Consider the following 18,758-nt stretch of genomic DNA (forward strand, 5'->3'; position numbering starts at 1 on the left):
TTGTTTTGGTCCTGAACTCCGGTTGAAAGTATTCAGTATTTTGCCATTATTTGGGATACTTGCTGTAGGCTTTTCATGGACTTTTTTTTTTATATTCCTTGCTTGCATTCCTGAAGTAAATGCCACATGTTTGTTGTGTGTTTTGTCCTTTTTAAATATTAACTGAATTTGGTTTGCTAATATTTTGTGGAAGATTTCTGTAGCAAAGTTCATGAATTGTATTGGCTTATATTTTTCCTTTCTTCTAATGTCCTTGTTTTAGTATTGGTGTCCAGAGTTTTTTTTCTTTGCTTTTTAAAACAACTAGGGAAGAGTTCCCATATTTTTATATTCCCTGGAAAAGTTTATGTAAGATGGATGTTGTTGGTTTTCCCCTCCATGATTAGTAAAGTTCACCAGTGCATCTGGGCATAGGCTTTTCTTTTTAAAGAAGTTTTAAGTTTATGGATTCAGTTTCTATAACAGATACAGTACTATTCATATTTTCTCCTCCTTTTGTCAATCATTTATATATTTTGAAGCTTTGCTACTACATTCATGTTTAGAATTGTTAAACCTTCACATTGGGCTAGGACTTTTATAGTTATAAAGTGTCCTTCTCTATTCTAGGAGTACATCTTTTATGAGTGTTCATGTTGCGTCATAGTAATATGGCTATCCTCGCTTTGATTTAAGGTTTGCAGGATAGTGCTCGCTTCGGCAGCACATATACTAAAATAGGGCTTGCAGGATATATCCTTTACCATCCTTTTACTTTCTGTTGTTTTTGTCTTTACATTTAAATCTTCTTGCCTATAAACACAATATAGGCTTTTTGTTTGTTTTTAAATCTAGTTTGATTTTCTTTGTCTTCTAATTAGAACATTTAGACTGTGTCTAGTGTATTTTAATATGCATGGTCTGTGGACTTTATGTAATATAATTATATATATATTTATGAGTTTGTTCTTCTTGGTGTTAATTTTCTCATATATTTGAATTGGTTTGCTATCTTGAGATTTGTCACACCGGTTGTTTTTGTATTTCTCCCTTTTTTTGTTTCTTTTGCAATAGTGAAGAATTTCTTTTCCTCTTCTATTAATATCTTGGTTATAAAGCCGTCTTCTTTTACTAGTTGCCCTAGAGATTACAACTTACATACCTGATATTCAGGTTTAATGTTTTATTACAGTCAGAACAATGCAGGAAACCTCTTATGGTTTATGTAATCTCCCCTCTGATCTTTGTATTATTGTTATAGTTTTTATTTCTGCATATATTTGTAACCCTACAGGATAGTCTTGTTACTGTTTTAAACTGGTACTGTTGACATTTACATACATTATTTACTCATTCTGATGTCCTTTTTTCTTCTATTTGCACATTTTCATTCATCTTGGATCACTTTCTGTTTGATGAATTTCCTTTACTGTTTCTTGTAGTGCAGGTCTTCTTGAAATGAATTCTCTCATCTTTTATTTGTGTGTAAATGCTTCTCTTTGTGCCTTCATATTTGAAGGCTATTTTTGTGACTGGTTCCTGTTTTCAATACTTTAAGTTATTGTCTTCTGGATTTTTTTTTTTTTTTTAACTTGAACAGTAAGCGGTCTCTTGTTTTTTCTTTGTAAGTGATACATCTTTTTCTCTGGCTATTTTAAAGGTTATTTTCTCCTCTTTCTTCTCCCATAGCGTCCCGTACTCCAGCTACATAGTGTTGGATCTATTCACTGTCCCGCAGGTCTCTGCTGTATTTTCAGCTGCTGTTGTCAGCTTTGTGCTTCAGTGTGGTTACTTTCTACTCACCTGTTTTGTTTCTTTTATTCCATCCTGCTAGTAAATCAGTTTCTTGAATTTTTAATTTCTTTTACTGTATTTCTATGATTTGTTTTGCTCTTATTTAAAGATTCTACATTGCTGCTTTATTTCTCCATGTTTTCTTCTATTTACTTGAGCATATTTATCATAGTTATCTATCTATAGCCTTCTTATGATGACAATAACATGTGGATCCACGAGTGTTCTATTTTTGTTGTAATTTTCTCTTCTTGGTTTTTGGTAACTTGGCCCTTTGTTATAAAGCATACCTCATATTATTATATGATTGAATATGAAAATTGTGTATTCAAAATATCTGCTTCTGGATCATGCTCTTTTCCTCTTAAGAGGATTGAGCTTTATTTTAGAATGTTGTCTTATCACACTGATTTGGTTAACGTTTAGTTTTAGCTTTGCCTTTGCTCTATGGAGTGGCTATCTTTGGGATCTCAAGTGATAGTTGAAGATGTTTAGCAGAACCTCTCCACCTTGAGCAGCCTTGAGTCCTACCATCTATTGTAGAGTATCATGTACCTGCCGGAATTTGCTTAATTCCTTAGCCTCGCAGCAATAGCTTTTTGTTTGGTTTCTTGTATTTTTACCCTGCTTTTGACAACATAGGAATTGACACATGCCTTGGAGAGGAGATTGCACGAAGATTTGCATTCACTTTCCTATGTTTTCTTTTCTACTGGGATTTTCCCCCCTAAGTCGCAGCCACATTGGCTGCACCAAAGTTCAACCTGTCACTCCAGTGTCGCAAGACTTTTGTTTTCTGCTAGGACTCTATTCCCCTAAAACTGGGGATTGACAGGTGCCTCTCAGGACAAAGCCTGATTCGATGTGGAGTTTGTCCATCTCTTTTCAGGGATTATTATCGATTGCCCTTTTAACAGTTTAAAAGTATTTTGCTTAACCTTTATAGTTGTTTTGGCTGGGAGGGTGATCTGATCCAGCCTCTTTGTTGTGGCCAGAAATGGGATTCTGTGTTTTCTTACTCTTTAATAAAATTGCCTTAGATTTCATTGTATTCAGATGGAAGAAATGCTTTTTGAGTAGCAGACTATATGTATTGATCAGAATGGTGAACTATCTAAACATAAGTAAAAATGAATTATTCTGCTACATAAATCAAAGACTTAAAAAATTGAGTAATTTTACAGAGAAATGTTAGGTATGTGATATCTGATTGAGCATTAATTTTTGAAGTGCACTTGTATATTAAATTATATGTGGTAAAATAGAATTACTGTGGCTAGTATATAAGACTTTTAACTTAGTCATAATATATAAAATATAGATCCTGGTTAAAATCATATTTAAACTAAAACATAAGCTGGAAATGTGTTCCCTTCACAATTTTTAAAAAATTGTGAATTTTATCAAAGACAGGTGAATAATTTTTTCAGTAGATTCTGGTACTTAGCTTTTCCCTAAGTTTATTATTTCTCTACTGACGTACATAATTCTGTAAATTATTTACTGTGTTCTTTTCTGGAGTTTTAAATGAAGTAGTTTTGAAATGCTTTATTATAACAAATATCACTATAGAGATGTAAGTTAACTATATAAGTATCTGCTGGTATTGAAAAATCACATGTGTTAAAATTTAAAATACTATAGTAACATTATGAAGATGGGTCTGATCTGATGGTATTATACAAAAAAATTGTTTACTAAAATTTTTTATCAATAATTAAATATTTTGTGTATTATTTAGGTGCATTGACATACAGCAGAGCAACGAGGTAGAGAGGACACAAGCACTTCGATTAGTCAGAAAGGTATGCTCTATGTCTGAGAGAAAAGGCCGATTTTTTGGTTTTCATGCTAAATAAGTATTTTACATTTTTAGGTTTGGACTGTTTTATGAAATCTTTTTGAAAAATTTAAAGGCTAAATTCTCATTAAACATTTTTGCTTGGTTAAAATTATGTGAGGTAAATAGGTCTATTAAACCTAGTGGTAAGCATAAATATTTTGTGTAATTATGTGATTGGGTACAGCTAGGACAATATTTTTTAATAAAATGTTCATCTTAANCCTTGGTTTTCCTTCTGCCATATGGTCAGGAGGTCCGTAGTAGCCTAATGCTGTGTCACAGTACCCACAGCATCACCTCACTCGTCTCCTCACGTAGTCATTTTATCATCTTACATCACCACAAGAAGGGTGAGCATAGTCCAATAAGATAATTTGAGAGAGAGAGACCATAGTCATATAAATTATATTACAGTATATTGTTATAATTGTTCTGTTTTATTATTGTTGTTAATCTCTTGATGTGCCTGATTTGTGATTTAAACTTTATCTTAGGTATATATGTACAGTAAAAAACGTTATACTTGACCCTTGAACAACATGGGTTTAAACTTCATGGGTTCACACACACACACACACACACACACACACACACGGATTTTTTTTTTGGTAAATACAGTACAGAACTGTCAATGCATTATCTCTTACGATTTTCTTAGTATTTTTCTCTAGCCTACATTACTGTAAGAACACAGTATATAATATATATAACGTACAAAATATGTGTTAATTGACTATGTTATAAGCAAGAGTTTTAGTCAAAAGTAGGCTTTTAGTGTAGTTTACATATAGAATTCAGTACTGTCTGTGGTTTCAGTCATCCCCTGGGGGTCTTGGAACATATCCCCCATCTATAAAGGGGTGGGGAGGAGCTACTGTATTTCTTCCTTTAGTAGACATGTAAATGAAATTACTGCTCTGATAGGTTATTGGAGAAAGAGGATTACTTGTTCCCCACTCTTGATTTTCTCTTACTTGTATGCTTGGAATTAATACCATTTAAATGTATGTCACAAATAGTCACAAGCTGGTTACAAGCTGCTTGTTTTGAAGGTGAATTTGGATACAGTCCATAGGCAGTTAACGTAAGCAGTTCAGACCATGTTGCAGAATAAAAGGTCAAAATCTAAATTTCGCAATAGAGGATGTTAAGGATAATCCATAACACTTCTAGTAAGAAGTTTTCAAGGAATTTTTGTTGTTATTTAATGTGATACCCTAATGGCAGAAGAACATCGTGAACTAAGAGTTAACTTGGTCAGAACACAGCTTATGTAAGAATTTTTCATGTTTCATCCTAAACATTTATGAGACTCATGCAGTATGTAGTTGCTTTAATATAAAAATACATACAATTATTTCAGTTATTTTTAAAACATTAAAAATTTTAACCCGTCTCCCCTTTACCCACTTTTGAATTCAGTGCATACTCCAGGATGGTAGAATGTTCAATTGCACATTAGCTAGATCTCCTCGTTGTCCTTTTTCTTCCAATTGTCCAGCTTGTGGTTAGTAATGGTACCCACAGGTGAGCATAGTGAGGAAGAAGTAAATGAATGACTGTCTTAAAAGAAATTCACAATTTTAGTAAGAGTGATATTGAAGTTAGATTACAATATTTTTGTTATAGGTAAACTGTTACATTGGGACTGTGATTTGACTTTTCAAATTTAAATTTAAAAACTCGATTTATGGTTTTTACTTACTCATACAGCCTCTCCTACTGCCATGATTTTGAGAATTCAAGAAAACAAAATTTGTTTCTGAAGAACAAAAATAACCCTATGGTTATTTGAGTTATATATGTCAGTATTTATCATACAAGGAATTATATGTGAGAAATTAAAATATACATTAGTATATTAAAAATAAGAAACCCATCACATAGAAACACATTTTTATAAAAATAATTATATTTTCTAAAAAGAAACTCAGTGAACACAGTGACATTATTTGAGATATTTGCAAATCTGTTTAATGTTTGTCTTGATAGAAGGTAGTAGCTGGATTGTCGTATTTGCTTTTGCATTCAGTCTGTTCTGACTTTACATTCTACAGGGCCTCTGGGAAACTTTAGTATATACTTGTGAGAAAATTAAAAAAAAAAAACAAATAATGCCTTTGTGTTATTATGAAAATAGTTTTAACTTTGCAGAATCTCTGAAAATATCCTAGAGACCCTAGTTTTCTGGATCATTTTTTTGAGAATTGCTGCCCTAAAAATTGGGTTCAGAAGAAAAGACAATTCCAGGTAGATGCAAACAATTAAATTCACCTTCTTCAAATTATTCAGTAATTTTTGTTTTCAGTTTTATAAAATGTTTTGGCATGTTACAATTTAGTTTACAAAACATCCCAGTAAAAGTAAACATACCCTTAACAATTTAGTAAGGCTATAAGAAAAATACTATTTTCTTCTGTTCTGAAATAACAGAGTAATTTAAGGCAGATATCATTGGTGAATCTCAAGAGCAGGAAAATTGCTTATACCTGGTGGTAGGATATAGGCTTAGAGGAAGAATGATGGCTCAGGGTTCCTCCTTGGTTTAGCTAAAAGCAAATAGAGTTAAAAGGAAAGTATGCTTGCTGAGTGGATAGTGGCCAGTATTGGTTAGAGGAACTGTAATTTCATTGGTAATTTTAACAACCAAAGTATGTATTTCTTTTTTTCAGCAACATCTTGGCAACTGACCTAGTAGAAATTAATATTAATATTATACTGGCTATGTCACTGTGGTCTTTTTGTATTCATTTTAAAAGCTTTAAAATTTTCTACATAAGTATTAATCTTCTTTATTTTTAAAGAAAAGCAAGAAACATTTGTTGTTTAGGATAACTTACTTGCTCCGTGAATAATTAAGGAATATTCATGTTACTTTTCTTTCTCTTTCTCCTGTCTCACTCATTTGGAAGATTTTTGTTTACTTGTTTATTTTCAGTGTCTCTTGATTTTTAAATTATTTTTTATTTTTATTTTTTGTCTGTCCAATCCAGGGAATCCTTCCTGGCTTTTGACTCACTCATTTTCTATATAATTTTCCTGCTTTTCAGCTGTTCCTATTCTTTATCTGATTGAAATTCTACTCACTGCCTGTCTAATTGAAGCCATCAATTTTCTTCAGATGTTATTTCTTTATTCATATAATAAGAGATTAACATATCACAGATTTTTTTACAGTTGAAAGGGATTCATTAAGGCAAATCACTTGCCCTTGATACACAGGATTATAAATCCAATAACATCTAGTACAGATTAATTATTCCCACTCCAGGGACCTGTTATTTTGAAATAGTTCTCTTCCAAATTGTCCTTATTTATTAAAGAGTAATTACAAATCTGCTTTCTTTCTATTTTCCAAATTGAAGATATGTTATCTGTTTTCAGCATTCCAAATATATTATTGCCAGTTAAACTTTTCATTTAAGTTTAAGTAAGATTCACCCAAAGTTTTGTCACCAGATACAAACTGTTTGAAATATTAAAGATCTAACTTCTTGAAGTATTAAAGATCTAACTTTGCCTTTTGCTTAGCAACAAGTGATGGGTAGAGATAGGGAGATTATTACGCATCTGTGGCAGTAAAGTGAAAAAGAATGTGGGCCCAAATCAGAGTTTGGTGGGAGAAAGAGCATGGATAAGGAGGGAAATTGGTAGAACAGGACTTGGTGGTGTATATATGGGGACAAGTCAGGAATGTAATAGTACAGCAGTGTGTTGACAGCTGTTTACCACTGATTCCCTTTGTCTAGGTACTGAAATGTGCAAAATACAGTGCCAACTCCAGGGAGCTTATGATCTCAGAAACATTACATCTTGTCAGTTAATTGATTTGTAGTCTAAACTATTAGGGAAAAAAGCCAACATTGTTTCATAGTAATGATCATTAATGTTTATTGCATTAATTATTAATTCTGGTAATCCTCTGAAATGTACCTATGAAGAAGAAGATTAAAATAGATGCCTGGATCTTACAAATGTTATATGGTTGTGAAAATCTCAATCTGAACAAAATAGGTATTAAACATGTAGTATGAGATAAATAACTTCTTTTTCTGATTCCTCCCTGTTCCAGATGATTACTGTGAATGCTTCCTTGTTTCCTAGCTCTGTGGCCAACTCATTAATAGCAGTTGGAAATGATGGACTTCAAGAAAGAGACAGAATGGTCCGAGCATGCATTGCCATTATCTGTGAACTAGGTCAGAATTGTCTTCAAGTAATCCAAATGAAACATTTTAGAAAGTATATATATAAGAATATAACATTTTAAAATTTGAAGTGGGTCAGAATTCTCTTTAGGTAATACAAATGTAGTGTTTTAGAAAGAATATAAGATTATGATATTTTTAAAATGCTTTTCATACATGAAATCTTAGTTATTCATACAAAGATAGGAAAAAATTAGTTTATAGGATTATAGAAATTGTCCAAACTCCAGTAAATAGAATAAAATTCCTTAAAGTCTGGTTCTCAGATATTAGTTAACCATACTGTATCTCGATGTGGGTTAAAACAATAAATAATCCATCACACAAAAAAAGAAGAAGAATCTGAGTGCAAAAGGATTAAATAGTTAAATGGGAAAAAGTAGAGCAAAAATGAATGTTTATCTGATCATTGTAAGGAAGAGGAGTCTTGAATTATAAAAAAAAAAAAACAGATTTCATCAGCNATGCAGAAGGATTAAATAGTTAAATGGGAAAAAGTAGAGCAAAAAAATGAATGTTTATCTGATCATTGTAAGGAAGAGGAGTCTTGAATTATAAAAAAAAAAAAACAGATTTCATCAGCTATAGATTTGATTGTACTAGAACAAAGAAAAAATAAATGTTAAACACATGATCAGTAAATAACTTACTCATATGGATTAGTAGGAAAAATAAATCTCAAAGAATTACATGGCTAATCAATATATTTTAAAAATTCAGCCTCACTTAAAATGGAAAAATACAATTTTAAATGATATGATAACTTTTTTCCCCCACCAAAAGTAAGAGCTGGTATAGGTTACATTCACTCTTGGTGTAATAAATAAATTAATGACAGAATTTTAAACTAAGTAAGAGAATAAAATCCCATTATTGAAGATTTAGAAATACTGTTCACAATACCTATAATTTAAAGATAAAGTCAGGGCCCCCCTGGGTGGCTCAGTCACTTAAGTACTTGTTGGACTCCTAATATCGATTCAGGTCATCTCTCAGTTGTGAGATCGAGCCCCAAGTCTCGGAGTCGTCAACACTGGGTGTGGAACCTGCTTAAGATTCTTCATTCCTCGTCTCCTCACCCACCTGCACACACACTCTTTAAAAACAAGACAAAGTCAGAAATTTAATTAAGAACTTTTTTTTTTTAAATTAAGGATTTTTTTAAAAAAGTTTATTCTGAGAGAGAGAGTGCACGCCAGGGAAGGGCAGAAAGAGAGAATCCCATTCAGCTGCAAGCTCAGGGCCCTGTACAGGGTTTGATCCCATGAACTGTGAGATCATGACCCAAGTCGAAATCAAGAGTCTGATGTTCAACTGACTGAGCCACCCAGAAACTCCCTAATTAAGGACATTTTGAAAATAATAAAAATCTGACTTGTCAGTGTATGGGATGCTTGGAAAACTGTACTTAGAGTTAACTTATCATCATAAGATGCTTTTATAATTAAGTAAAAAGCAATGAAAATTAGTATGTGAGCCCAAGAAATAGAAAAAGAAGGAAAGAAAATCAGTTTTAAGGTAAGCAGGAGGAAGACAACAATGAAGAGTCTTAATTAATAGAGAAAAAGGGTGATTATTTAAAATAATCTTATGTCAGGGGCACCTGAGTGGCTCAGTCAGTTAAGTGTTGGAACTCTTGATTTTGGCTCAGGTCGTGATCTCATGGATGGTGATAGCCGAGCCTTGCCCTGAGCTCTGCACTGACAGCATGGACCCTGCTGGGGGTTGTCTATCTCTGCCCCTTCCCTGCTTGTGCGGGCGCTCTCTCTCTCTCCATACCTCTCTCTCTCTCTCTCTCAAAATAAACAAACATTAAAAAGAAAGATCTGTTAAATTGAAAGAGAAACGTGCACAGGTGCACACACACACAGTATTGTTTGAAAAACATAAAAGATTAATATGCAAATGAAGAAACATAAGTTTTTAAGTTATGAGATAATTTTTATGTATATTGGAAAATATTAATGAATTGATTATCAGAGAAAATTTTATTTTCAATTGACTAAAGATAGAAAGCATAATCAAAAATGATAGAAGTACTTGATGAAATAATTGCCTCTCAAAAGACCATTCAGGTAGTTTTGTCTTAAAAACATTGTTTAAGGAACAGAGAGTTCTTATATCGTATAATCTAAATGAAAGTATTAAAATATGGAAACCTGCCAATTTTTTAATGAAACTGTCATTTTATATACATATACACATAGCTATACACACACATACCTCTACACGTACAACATAAAATAATTAGAAGCCTCCTTTATTAACATTATAGGATATTTTTATCATCAGATCAACATTGTATATTCTTTAAAAATTTTATTTTTTGAATAAACAAATATTTTAAATATTTAAATATTTTAAAATATTCTTTTAAAATTTAAAAATTTTTTTTAATTAAAAAATTTTTTTAGTGTTTATTTATTATAGACAGAGACAGAGCATAAGCATGGGAGAAGCAGAGAAAGGGGAGACACAGAATCCGAAGCAGTCTACAGGCTCTGAGCTGTCAGCACAGAGCTTGATGCAGGGCTTGAACCCACAAACCTCAAAGTTGGATGCCCAACTGACTGAGCCACCCAAGCACCCCTAAAATTTTTTTTAAATGTTTATTTATTATTGTGGGAGAGAGAGCACGTACGCATGAGCAGGGGAAAGGTAGAAAGAGAGGGAGAATCTGAAGCAGGCTCCAGGGTCTGAGCGATCAGCAAGATCCCAATGTGAGGCTCAAATCCACGAACCGTGAGATTATGACCTGAGCCAAAGTCAGATACTTAACCAACAGCCACCTAGGTGCCCCAACATTTTGTATTATTTTTAATGGTGAATCTGTATAAATACAACAAACTTTAACTCCTAATTAGTTTTGTGAAAAATATTCAGTCAGGTTAGTAAATTTAAATAATAAGTAAAGTTTACATGTTAGAAGAAACTCTTTGTAGATATATCTGGAAAACTCAATCAACTGAAAAACAGAACTTAAGTAATTCAATACAGTGGTAAGGTGTGACAATATAGATTTGATAGATTTATTTTGTGTTTCTGCAATAATCAGTAAGTATAATAGAAAAAAAAATACTATTTCCAAAGGAAAAGAAAACTATATATAACAAACTTAGTAAGAAATATGTAAGACTTGTGTGTGTGTGTTTGGGGGTTACTTTTGACTTGAATTTGTCCAATTGATTCTCAGTAGTATACAGCTAACTAACCTATATGGGTGGAAATGAGAACATTGGTTGTTGGTAGTGGAGGGGGTACTGGCTGAAAGTGGTGTGAGGAAACTTTCTAGGATGATGAAATTTCTGTATCTTGATTGGATATTGCTAATGAGTATAAAAATTATTCAAAATTTATTGAACTATAACATTAAGATCTGTGGATTTTACTATATGTAATTATACCTCATTTTAGAAAAAATAGAAGGAACCTAATTCTAAAATGAAGCTAGAATAAATAGGAGTGATCCAACCATGAAAACATTTTTGAGAGAATGGAAGAGAAGGGAAAGGTTTTTATTTAAAAAAAAACAAAAACTATTAATCTAAGTTTTTAAGAGAGAAAAAATGAAATCAAGAATGAGTTGCAGACTCTGGTAAATAGAAGTTTTTAGTATATCAAAAGGATAAAAAATCAGCTTGGGAAACATGCTGGGATAATCGATTAAACATTGAAAAAAATTGAGTTTATGAATGCAAAACTCAATTTCCTGACGGATTGAAAACTAAAATGTTAATCAAGAACTCACTTAACACACACATACATATACACATGATCAGAAAATGCCTGATCTTTGAAGGGAGCTGTTTCTGAGCTTAAAAATCTAAAGTTAAATTACAAAACAGATTTGAAATAGGTGAAAGGCTTAATATTCACATTATATGAACAACTTCTTGCATTGATATGGAAGAAGAACCGTTCCAGTAAAATATGGACAAAGGATATAAAAAGGCAATTCAGAAATATTAAAAAAAATTCAGGGTTTGGGGAAGTATATTCAGTGGCTCTTACTAGATATATATTATTCATGATTTAAATGTTTTTGACTAGAAATATTTCAAGTAAAAAAGGAAATTAAGTTTCAAAATAAAACCCCCAATTTCTGATTACCTTTTATTATTTATCCCCTATTTAAGTTTATTAAGTTTTTCTTTTTTATTTTAGCACTTCAGAATCCAGAGGTGGTGGCCCTTCGAGGTGGACTAAACACCATCTTGAAAAATGTGATCGATTGCCAATTAAGTCGAATAAATGAGGCCCTCATTACTACAATTTTGCACCTCCTTAATCATCCAAAGACCCGACAATATGTGCGAGCTGATGTAGAGTTAGAGGTAGGAACTTTAATATCCTTTTCTAGTTTTAAGATACGACTTTAAGTACATACTTTGAAATTTTTAGGTTAACAGATGCAGCACAGCGTTATCAAATCTAAATTAATGAAGACTGGCTTATCCCCAGCAATATTTTATAACTCATTCAGTTTGGACTGATTTGAAAATAATCTTCTCAAAAATGTTTCATCAGCTTGTAAAGTGAAGTTTCTTTTTATTATCTGTGAAAACTCTATTAGATTAGAGCACAAGTCTGTTACATACACATTGATTTTAGAAAACCATTTCTTTTTAAGAACTTTAGTACATTGTGTGAAAAGCTCCTGCTAATTGTATACTATTTATTAATGCATGCTAAAATTCTCTGAAGTTGGAAGTACTTGTTAGCAACTAATGACCATATATACCTCAAAAAAATAGAAAAAAAAACTTGACAATTTAATTTTTTTCTTTTTACTAATTCAGTGTTTTTTACAGTTAGTTTAAAATAATAAGACTGTTTCAAGGTGTCTCCTTAGTGCAGTAAGCAGCATGTCAGTCTCATAAAATAATAAAACTGTTTTCTCTTTTTTTAATAACAAAGTGTATAGTGGAGGTTTGAACAGAATTACCACAAACTAATCTTTAGTTTATTTGTTTTGAATGTACTACATTGTTGTCCATTGCAGATACCATTTGGAGTAAGTTTATGCCAAGGATTTGTTTATATTTGGGTGTGAAATTATGCAAGGTATAAAGGCTGTATTCTGTAGTATATCTGTCTAAATTATTTTATGAAACTTGTCTTAAACCATATAGTTCTGCTTTGATTAGGGAGATAGTAGAAATATTTGAGATTATAAAAGTGACAGCCTTTATCATTAACATATTTAAGTGCAGTATTCTCCTTAGTTAAGTGATTTCAAAAATCTTCATTATTCATGGGAGTCTAATGGGAATAAACTAGCATTTTTAATATGTTTAGCCTGTTTTTTTATCAAATAAGAAAGTATAATTTTAGGATTAGTGAGATGATTATAATAAAGGAAGATAACATAATTGGCCTGTTTATTATTCCTCTATAATTGTAAAGTAGATTAGCAAAGACTATTAAGTGAAAAAAAAAAACCTCAAAAGAATATGGTAGACATTTAAGTACACTAGTGTCTTTGCTTGTATATACTCCTTTAAAACCACAAATGTTAGATTTTTTTGTTTTTCCTTAACAAGATTTCCCCAGAATAACATAATGATTTAGAGCATAGACTTTGGGCTATACAGATCTGGTTTTGATTTTTTTGCTCTATGACGTACTAGATTTATGTCTTTTCATAAGTTATAAGCCTCTCTTGGACCCATTTTTCCTTAGGTAAGATGAAGGCCATGGTTTTCAACTCAAAAGATTTATTGTGAACAATAAATACTATAATAATAATAATAGTGGTAATAGCACTAGCTAACACTCATGTAATGCTTATAATGAATTAGACAGTATTTCTAGGTACTTTATATATGTTTATTCTAATCTACATAAAATGTTTTATGTAACACCTAGCACATAGTAAGTTTATTAAACAAATACTGGTTACCTTGGATATTATTCATCATCATTATATAGTGTGCCAAGAGAGTATTGTCCTCATTTTTATTAATTATTTTTTAAAAAGTGTGATTCTAAATTGATTCTTTGATTTCCATTTTCTGCATCCAAAAGAATTATTTTCATCGCTATGGTCCCTGTTGTTAGCCCCAGATCTTCCTGTTAAAAATTGCTTTTTAAATTTACCCTGACATTTATTTCTACTATCTGGGATATGTTTTAGCCTCAGACAGAAAAATGTATGGATTTAATATATTAGTGTTATCAGAATAGATGATGTATCAGGTTGTATATTAATTATAATTTTTTATAGTAAATTTTTAAAAATATATTTTTTAAACTCATACCTCAGAGTAGAATAGGATAGCTCATAGCATCTGTTATGTAAACTAGAAAAGCTGAATAATTATGAAAGTCATGTATTTAGAGCACTATAGAGCTGTGTAAGCAATAAGGACCAGAGAGTAAAATTCTAGAGAAGGAAGATTCTTTGAGAGTTGCCCTGAACACCTACAGATGCCCTGGGGGACATTTGCAGATTCAGATCATAGGCTCAAGGCTAAGAACATGATATGGGCCTGGTAGAAGACCAGACTTACTTGACAGTCTTGCAGGTATGGAGTTACAAGCCTAGAAACTGGAAAATTCCTCAGACCACATCTGATTTACCCCTTTAGACATTTGCTGAAACGAGACTCTGAGCAGGGGAAAAGCTATGATGTCAGATCCTGAGGAAAGCACAGTGGAATATGCTGCAGTCTCCAGTGCAGACTGCAGAGGGCTCTTAGGAGGGGCCAGGGGCAAAAGTTGGAAGGCCTAAAATGAGTGAATTTACACTGGTTATCTGCAATTGCTTTTTTTCTTGGGGCTACTTATTGATTAATATGTAATTAGAAGCTGAAAATCCAGGTAGGCCTTTGCTGGTGTCAGAAAACCAAAAGAGCTTTTGGCATTTGTGTGGTACTGAAGTGACAAATTTGGATATTTCATAGCTGATTTCCTGTTGATATCTCCAAAATCCTGAAGCTATTCCGGGTGGATAGGTAAAGATCTAAGTTCAAAGCTTAAGAAATATATAGAAAAGAATCCTGGTCTCTCATTGCTCAGGAGGGAAACAGTTGCTAAGCTCTGTTGAAAGCACTGGAAGACCATACTTCAGGAACATAGGAAAACCAAAGGTATGCTCAGTCTTCTCAAAATTACAACAGGGTAACTCTGTTGGTGATAAGGATAAGATGACCACAACTGTGCGCCCCCCCCGCCCCCCCATGACTGCCTCACAGGAAGNAATATTCCCAATGTCTGACATTCGTGCAAAAAGATGTGACCATATGACTAAAAACCCAAAAAAGAGGAACATGCCCACAGGTGATCCAGATAGTGCAGATAGAGGGAAAAGACTTTAAAACAACCATGAATAATTTGTTCAGGAAAATGAAGAAAGAAAATAGATGAAATAATGGAGAATTTCACCCGATAATTGGAATATACAAATGAATGCAGTGGAAGTTCTAGTACTGAAAAATATAATACCTGACATTCTGAACTCAATGAAAAATTCATTTTAGACAAGAAGATAATTTTAGTAAATTGGAGGAAAAGTCAATAAAAATATCCAGGGTAAAGCACAGAGCAGGGACAAGAAGGAAATGAAAAGAACACAACAAAAGTGATAAAACATAACTGTTTTTAGAGAAGAAAGAGAAAATGGGGCAGAAGCAGATATCTAAAGAGACAGTGGCAGAAATTTTGTTTGTTAAAGTGATGAAACTTCATGTTCACAAAGCTTAGAAAACTCCAAATAAGGAAATATGGAGAAAAAGTATGTAGGCACATCCTGGTAAGATTTTTGAAAACCAAAATAAATAAAAATCTTGAAAGCAGCTCCGGGGGGGGGGGGGGGGGGAGAAAAAAAAAAAAACGTGCAAAGAATGANGGAACATGTCTGATAGCTGATTCCCAACAAAAATCCTGGAAACTAGGAGCTGGTAAAATGGCAACTTTACAATACTGAAAGAAATGCCAGCCTAACCCAAAGAAAATATCTTTTAAAATCAAAGGTAAAGTAAGGATGTTTCAGACTAAGAAAAAGACCAAAGAGAATGTAAAGAAACAGTACTCTTTCTTGGATTACTTGCCCTTATGTTTGGAAGACACTAGAACAGCCCAAGGGGAGAGGCCCATGTGGGGTGGAGCTGAACTCTGATGCCAACACAACTAACACATTGTGAGTGAACCATCTTGAAACAGAGTCTTCGGGTGACTGTAGTTTTGACAGTATTTTGACTGCAATCTGTGAAGGACCCTAAGCCATAACTACATACCTAAGCTTCTCCTACATTCCTGACTCAACAGAAATCATATGAGATCATAAATTTTATTGCTGTTTAAAAAATGAGACACACAAAGAATGAAAGAGTAAAGGGAGTCCTCAGTCAGAAGGAAAATGATCTAAGACAAATAAGGAAATGTAGGAAGGAATGAATAAAGCATGATAGAAAAGGCACAGATATAACAATATAAAAGAATACCAGTTGTCAGAAGGGATTTTAATAATGTCTTACGTATTTTTTTAATGTTTTATTTATTTCTGAGAGAGAGACAGTGTAAGCAGGAGAGGGTCAGAGAGAGAGAGGGAGATACAGAATCTGAAAACAGGCTCCAGGCTCTGAACTAGCTGTCAGCACAGAGCCTGACGTGGGGCTCGAACCCATGAACCATGATACCATGACCTGAGCTGAAGTCAGACGCTTAACCGCCTGAGCCACCCAGGCGCCCCTGTCTTATGGATTTTAAATTCTATTTAATATTAAAAATTAGACCACAATAATCCAGGAAGCACAGCGGGAGATTTGGTATATGTGATATAGTGGTTGAAAATTTAAAATGAGTGAGTTCAGCAAGATTGCTGAATACAAAGGCAGTACACCAAAATAACTTGGGTTTTTTTATACTAGCATGAAAAGAAGAATGAATATAAAATAAAACCACTTAATACTGTTCAAAAATAAGGAAAACTAAATCATAGTTTTAAAAGTCCAGGTAATAATCTCAGGGTAGGTAGTGACTGAATCTAAAGAAAGAATAAGGAAGCTTTCAGGATGCTGATGTTTTCTTCCTCTGTTGCCAGTGACAGGAAAATGCTTATTAGTTTGAGAAAATACACCAAATACACCAATGTTTGTGCACGGTTTTACGTATATGTTATACCTCAATTTTAAAAGTTAAAAAAATTTGATTTGTACATAAAAATCACTCAAATATCTTCCTTGATGATGAATTTGGAGAAATAAGTCTCTCAAATAGTATACCCAGTCAAAGACATAGACAAGTGAAATTAACTTTAGCTTGTTACAGGAGGAATGCATTTTATAATAAAGACCCTTTTTCTTCTTCTTTTTCTCCTTTATTTTTATTAGCGAATTTTAGCACCCTATACCGATTTTCACTACAGACATAGTCCAGATACAGCTGAAGGACAACTCAAGTAAGTACGGCTTAAATGGAAATGCGTGTGTGTTGCTGTTAAAGGTTTTAGATTTGCTTGATTGCTTGTAGAGCCAGAACATGTAAATTTAAGTACATTTCCTGTTTCATGGAGTTATATTGTAGTTCTCATAGTATAATTAGCTGTGGTTTAAAAAATTAAAAATAAGTTATGAGAAATTTAAAGACTTGGAATTAATCTCTTACTGAAAAAAATGTAAGATAGGCTGTGGTAGAAACCTAGATCTTTGTTTTTCTATTGTATGTAGTTTTAGCATAATTGCATTGAGAAACTAAAAATGAAAAATGAAAGGGAATAATAGAATGAAGAGCTGCCCTAACAAATTGAGTAAGCAGTAAGATCTACTCTGTAGAAGACTGAAAGTAAACTTAGTAAGGAAATGAGAGAGAGTAAAGGTTGTTTTCTAAAAATGAGGCAAGGTAATTTTCAGAGGTTTTTTTTGAGAGAAAAGCACATTGTTCACTAGGTATTCTGAGATAACTGTAAATTGATTCAGGGATCAATGTATTATCAATGTATTCATTATCTGTCAAGATTTGAATGCCCTAGGGATTAGGGCATAGAATCTTGAGGGGATGGAGGACATTTTTAGAGTTCTGCCTACCAGGATGAATGATAGGTAAGCCTGGGTATTTTTGTTTTTCATTTTTATGAAAAATAGTGGTTTTAGGTCTTTAATCACTGCTATCCCTGTGGAGTCATCACACCTTAAACATTTCATGACCTGAGCTCAGAAATCAAAATAGATGCTCTCTGTTGAAGTCTTCTCAAACCTTACTCCTTATGAATTGGGATTCTTTTAGTCCCTTTCTTGGCTTTTCCTTATGATACTTAACATTGTCCTTCTTGATGGGAGAAATTACACTTTGTATTGCTTCATGACAAATTACTCTGAATGTAATAGCTTAAAATAACATCAGTTTATTAGCCCATCGTTCAGTAGGTCAGAAGTCTGGCACTGCTCTCATCTCGAGATTCTGATAAAAAATCCATTTCCAAGCCCATTCAGGTTGTTGGCAGAATTTACTTCCTTGCTATTATAAAACTGGTTTTCTGTTTCCTTGCTGTCAGCTGGGCCTCCTCAGCTTCTAGAAGCCAGCCTCTTTCCTTGGCACAGGGCTCCCTCTGTCTTCAAACAGAAAAAATTCCTTGAACGCTTTGCTTTGAATTCTCTTCTACCACCAGCTGGTGAAAGCTCTCCAGTTAGATCAAGCCTACCAGATGATCTGCCAGGCTATATAACATAAATTAGTCACAACCATGGCAGTGATAACCATATTCACAGGGTCTAGGGATTAGGGCATAGAATCTTCAGGGATGGAGGACATTTTTAGAGTTCTGCCTACCAGGATGAATGATAGGTGAGCCTGGGTATTTTTTAGAGTTAGAGGGGGAAAATACATTCCACCAAATCCTTCCTTACTTGTTTGGTTCTATACATTCATTAAGTTCCTCGAGTATGAGTATTTTCTAGAGCATAGGTACATTATGGCCAGGGAACAAGGAAATGAGT

General features: G+C 33.1%; 1 protein-coding gene across 3 annotated transcripts in view; it reads left to right on the forward strand.

The window, feature by feature from the left end:
• RICTOR (RPTOR independent companion of MTOR complex 2) overlaps positions 1 to 18,758 on the forward strand; it is a 119,830-nt gene that overhangs the window by 54,618 nt on the left and 46,454 nt on the right. For all 3 annotated transcript variants that reach the window (XM_077763466.1, XM_077763467.1, XM_077763468.1), the window contains exons 5-8: positions 3,515 to 3,578; positions 7,689 to 7,815; positions 11,989 to 12,158; positions 17,157 to 17,224. In XM_077763466.1, the coding sequence (XP_077619592.1) occupies positions 3,515 to 3,578; positions 7,689 to 7,815; positions 11,989 to 12,158; positions 17,157 to 17,224 (429 nt within the window). The remainder of the gene's footprint in view (positions 1 to 3,514; positions 3,579 to 7,688; positions 7,816 to 11,988; positions 12,159 to 17,156; positions 17,225 to 18,758) is intronic.

Source organism: Crocuta crocuta, unplaced genomic scaffold, assembly GCF_008692635.1.
Source record: "Crocuta crocuta isolate KB4526 unplaced genomic scaffold, BGI_CrCroc_1.0 scaffold4, whole genome shotgun sequence".
Lineage (NCBI taxonomy): Eukaryota > Metazoa > Chordata > Mammalia > Carnivora > Hyaenidae > Crocuta > Crocuta crocuta.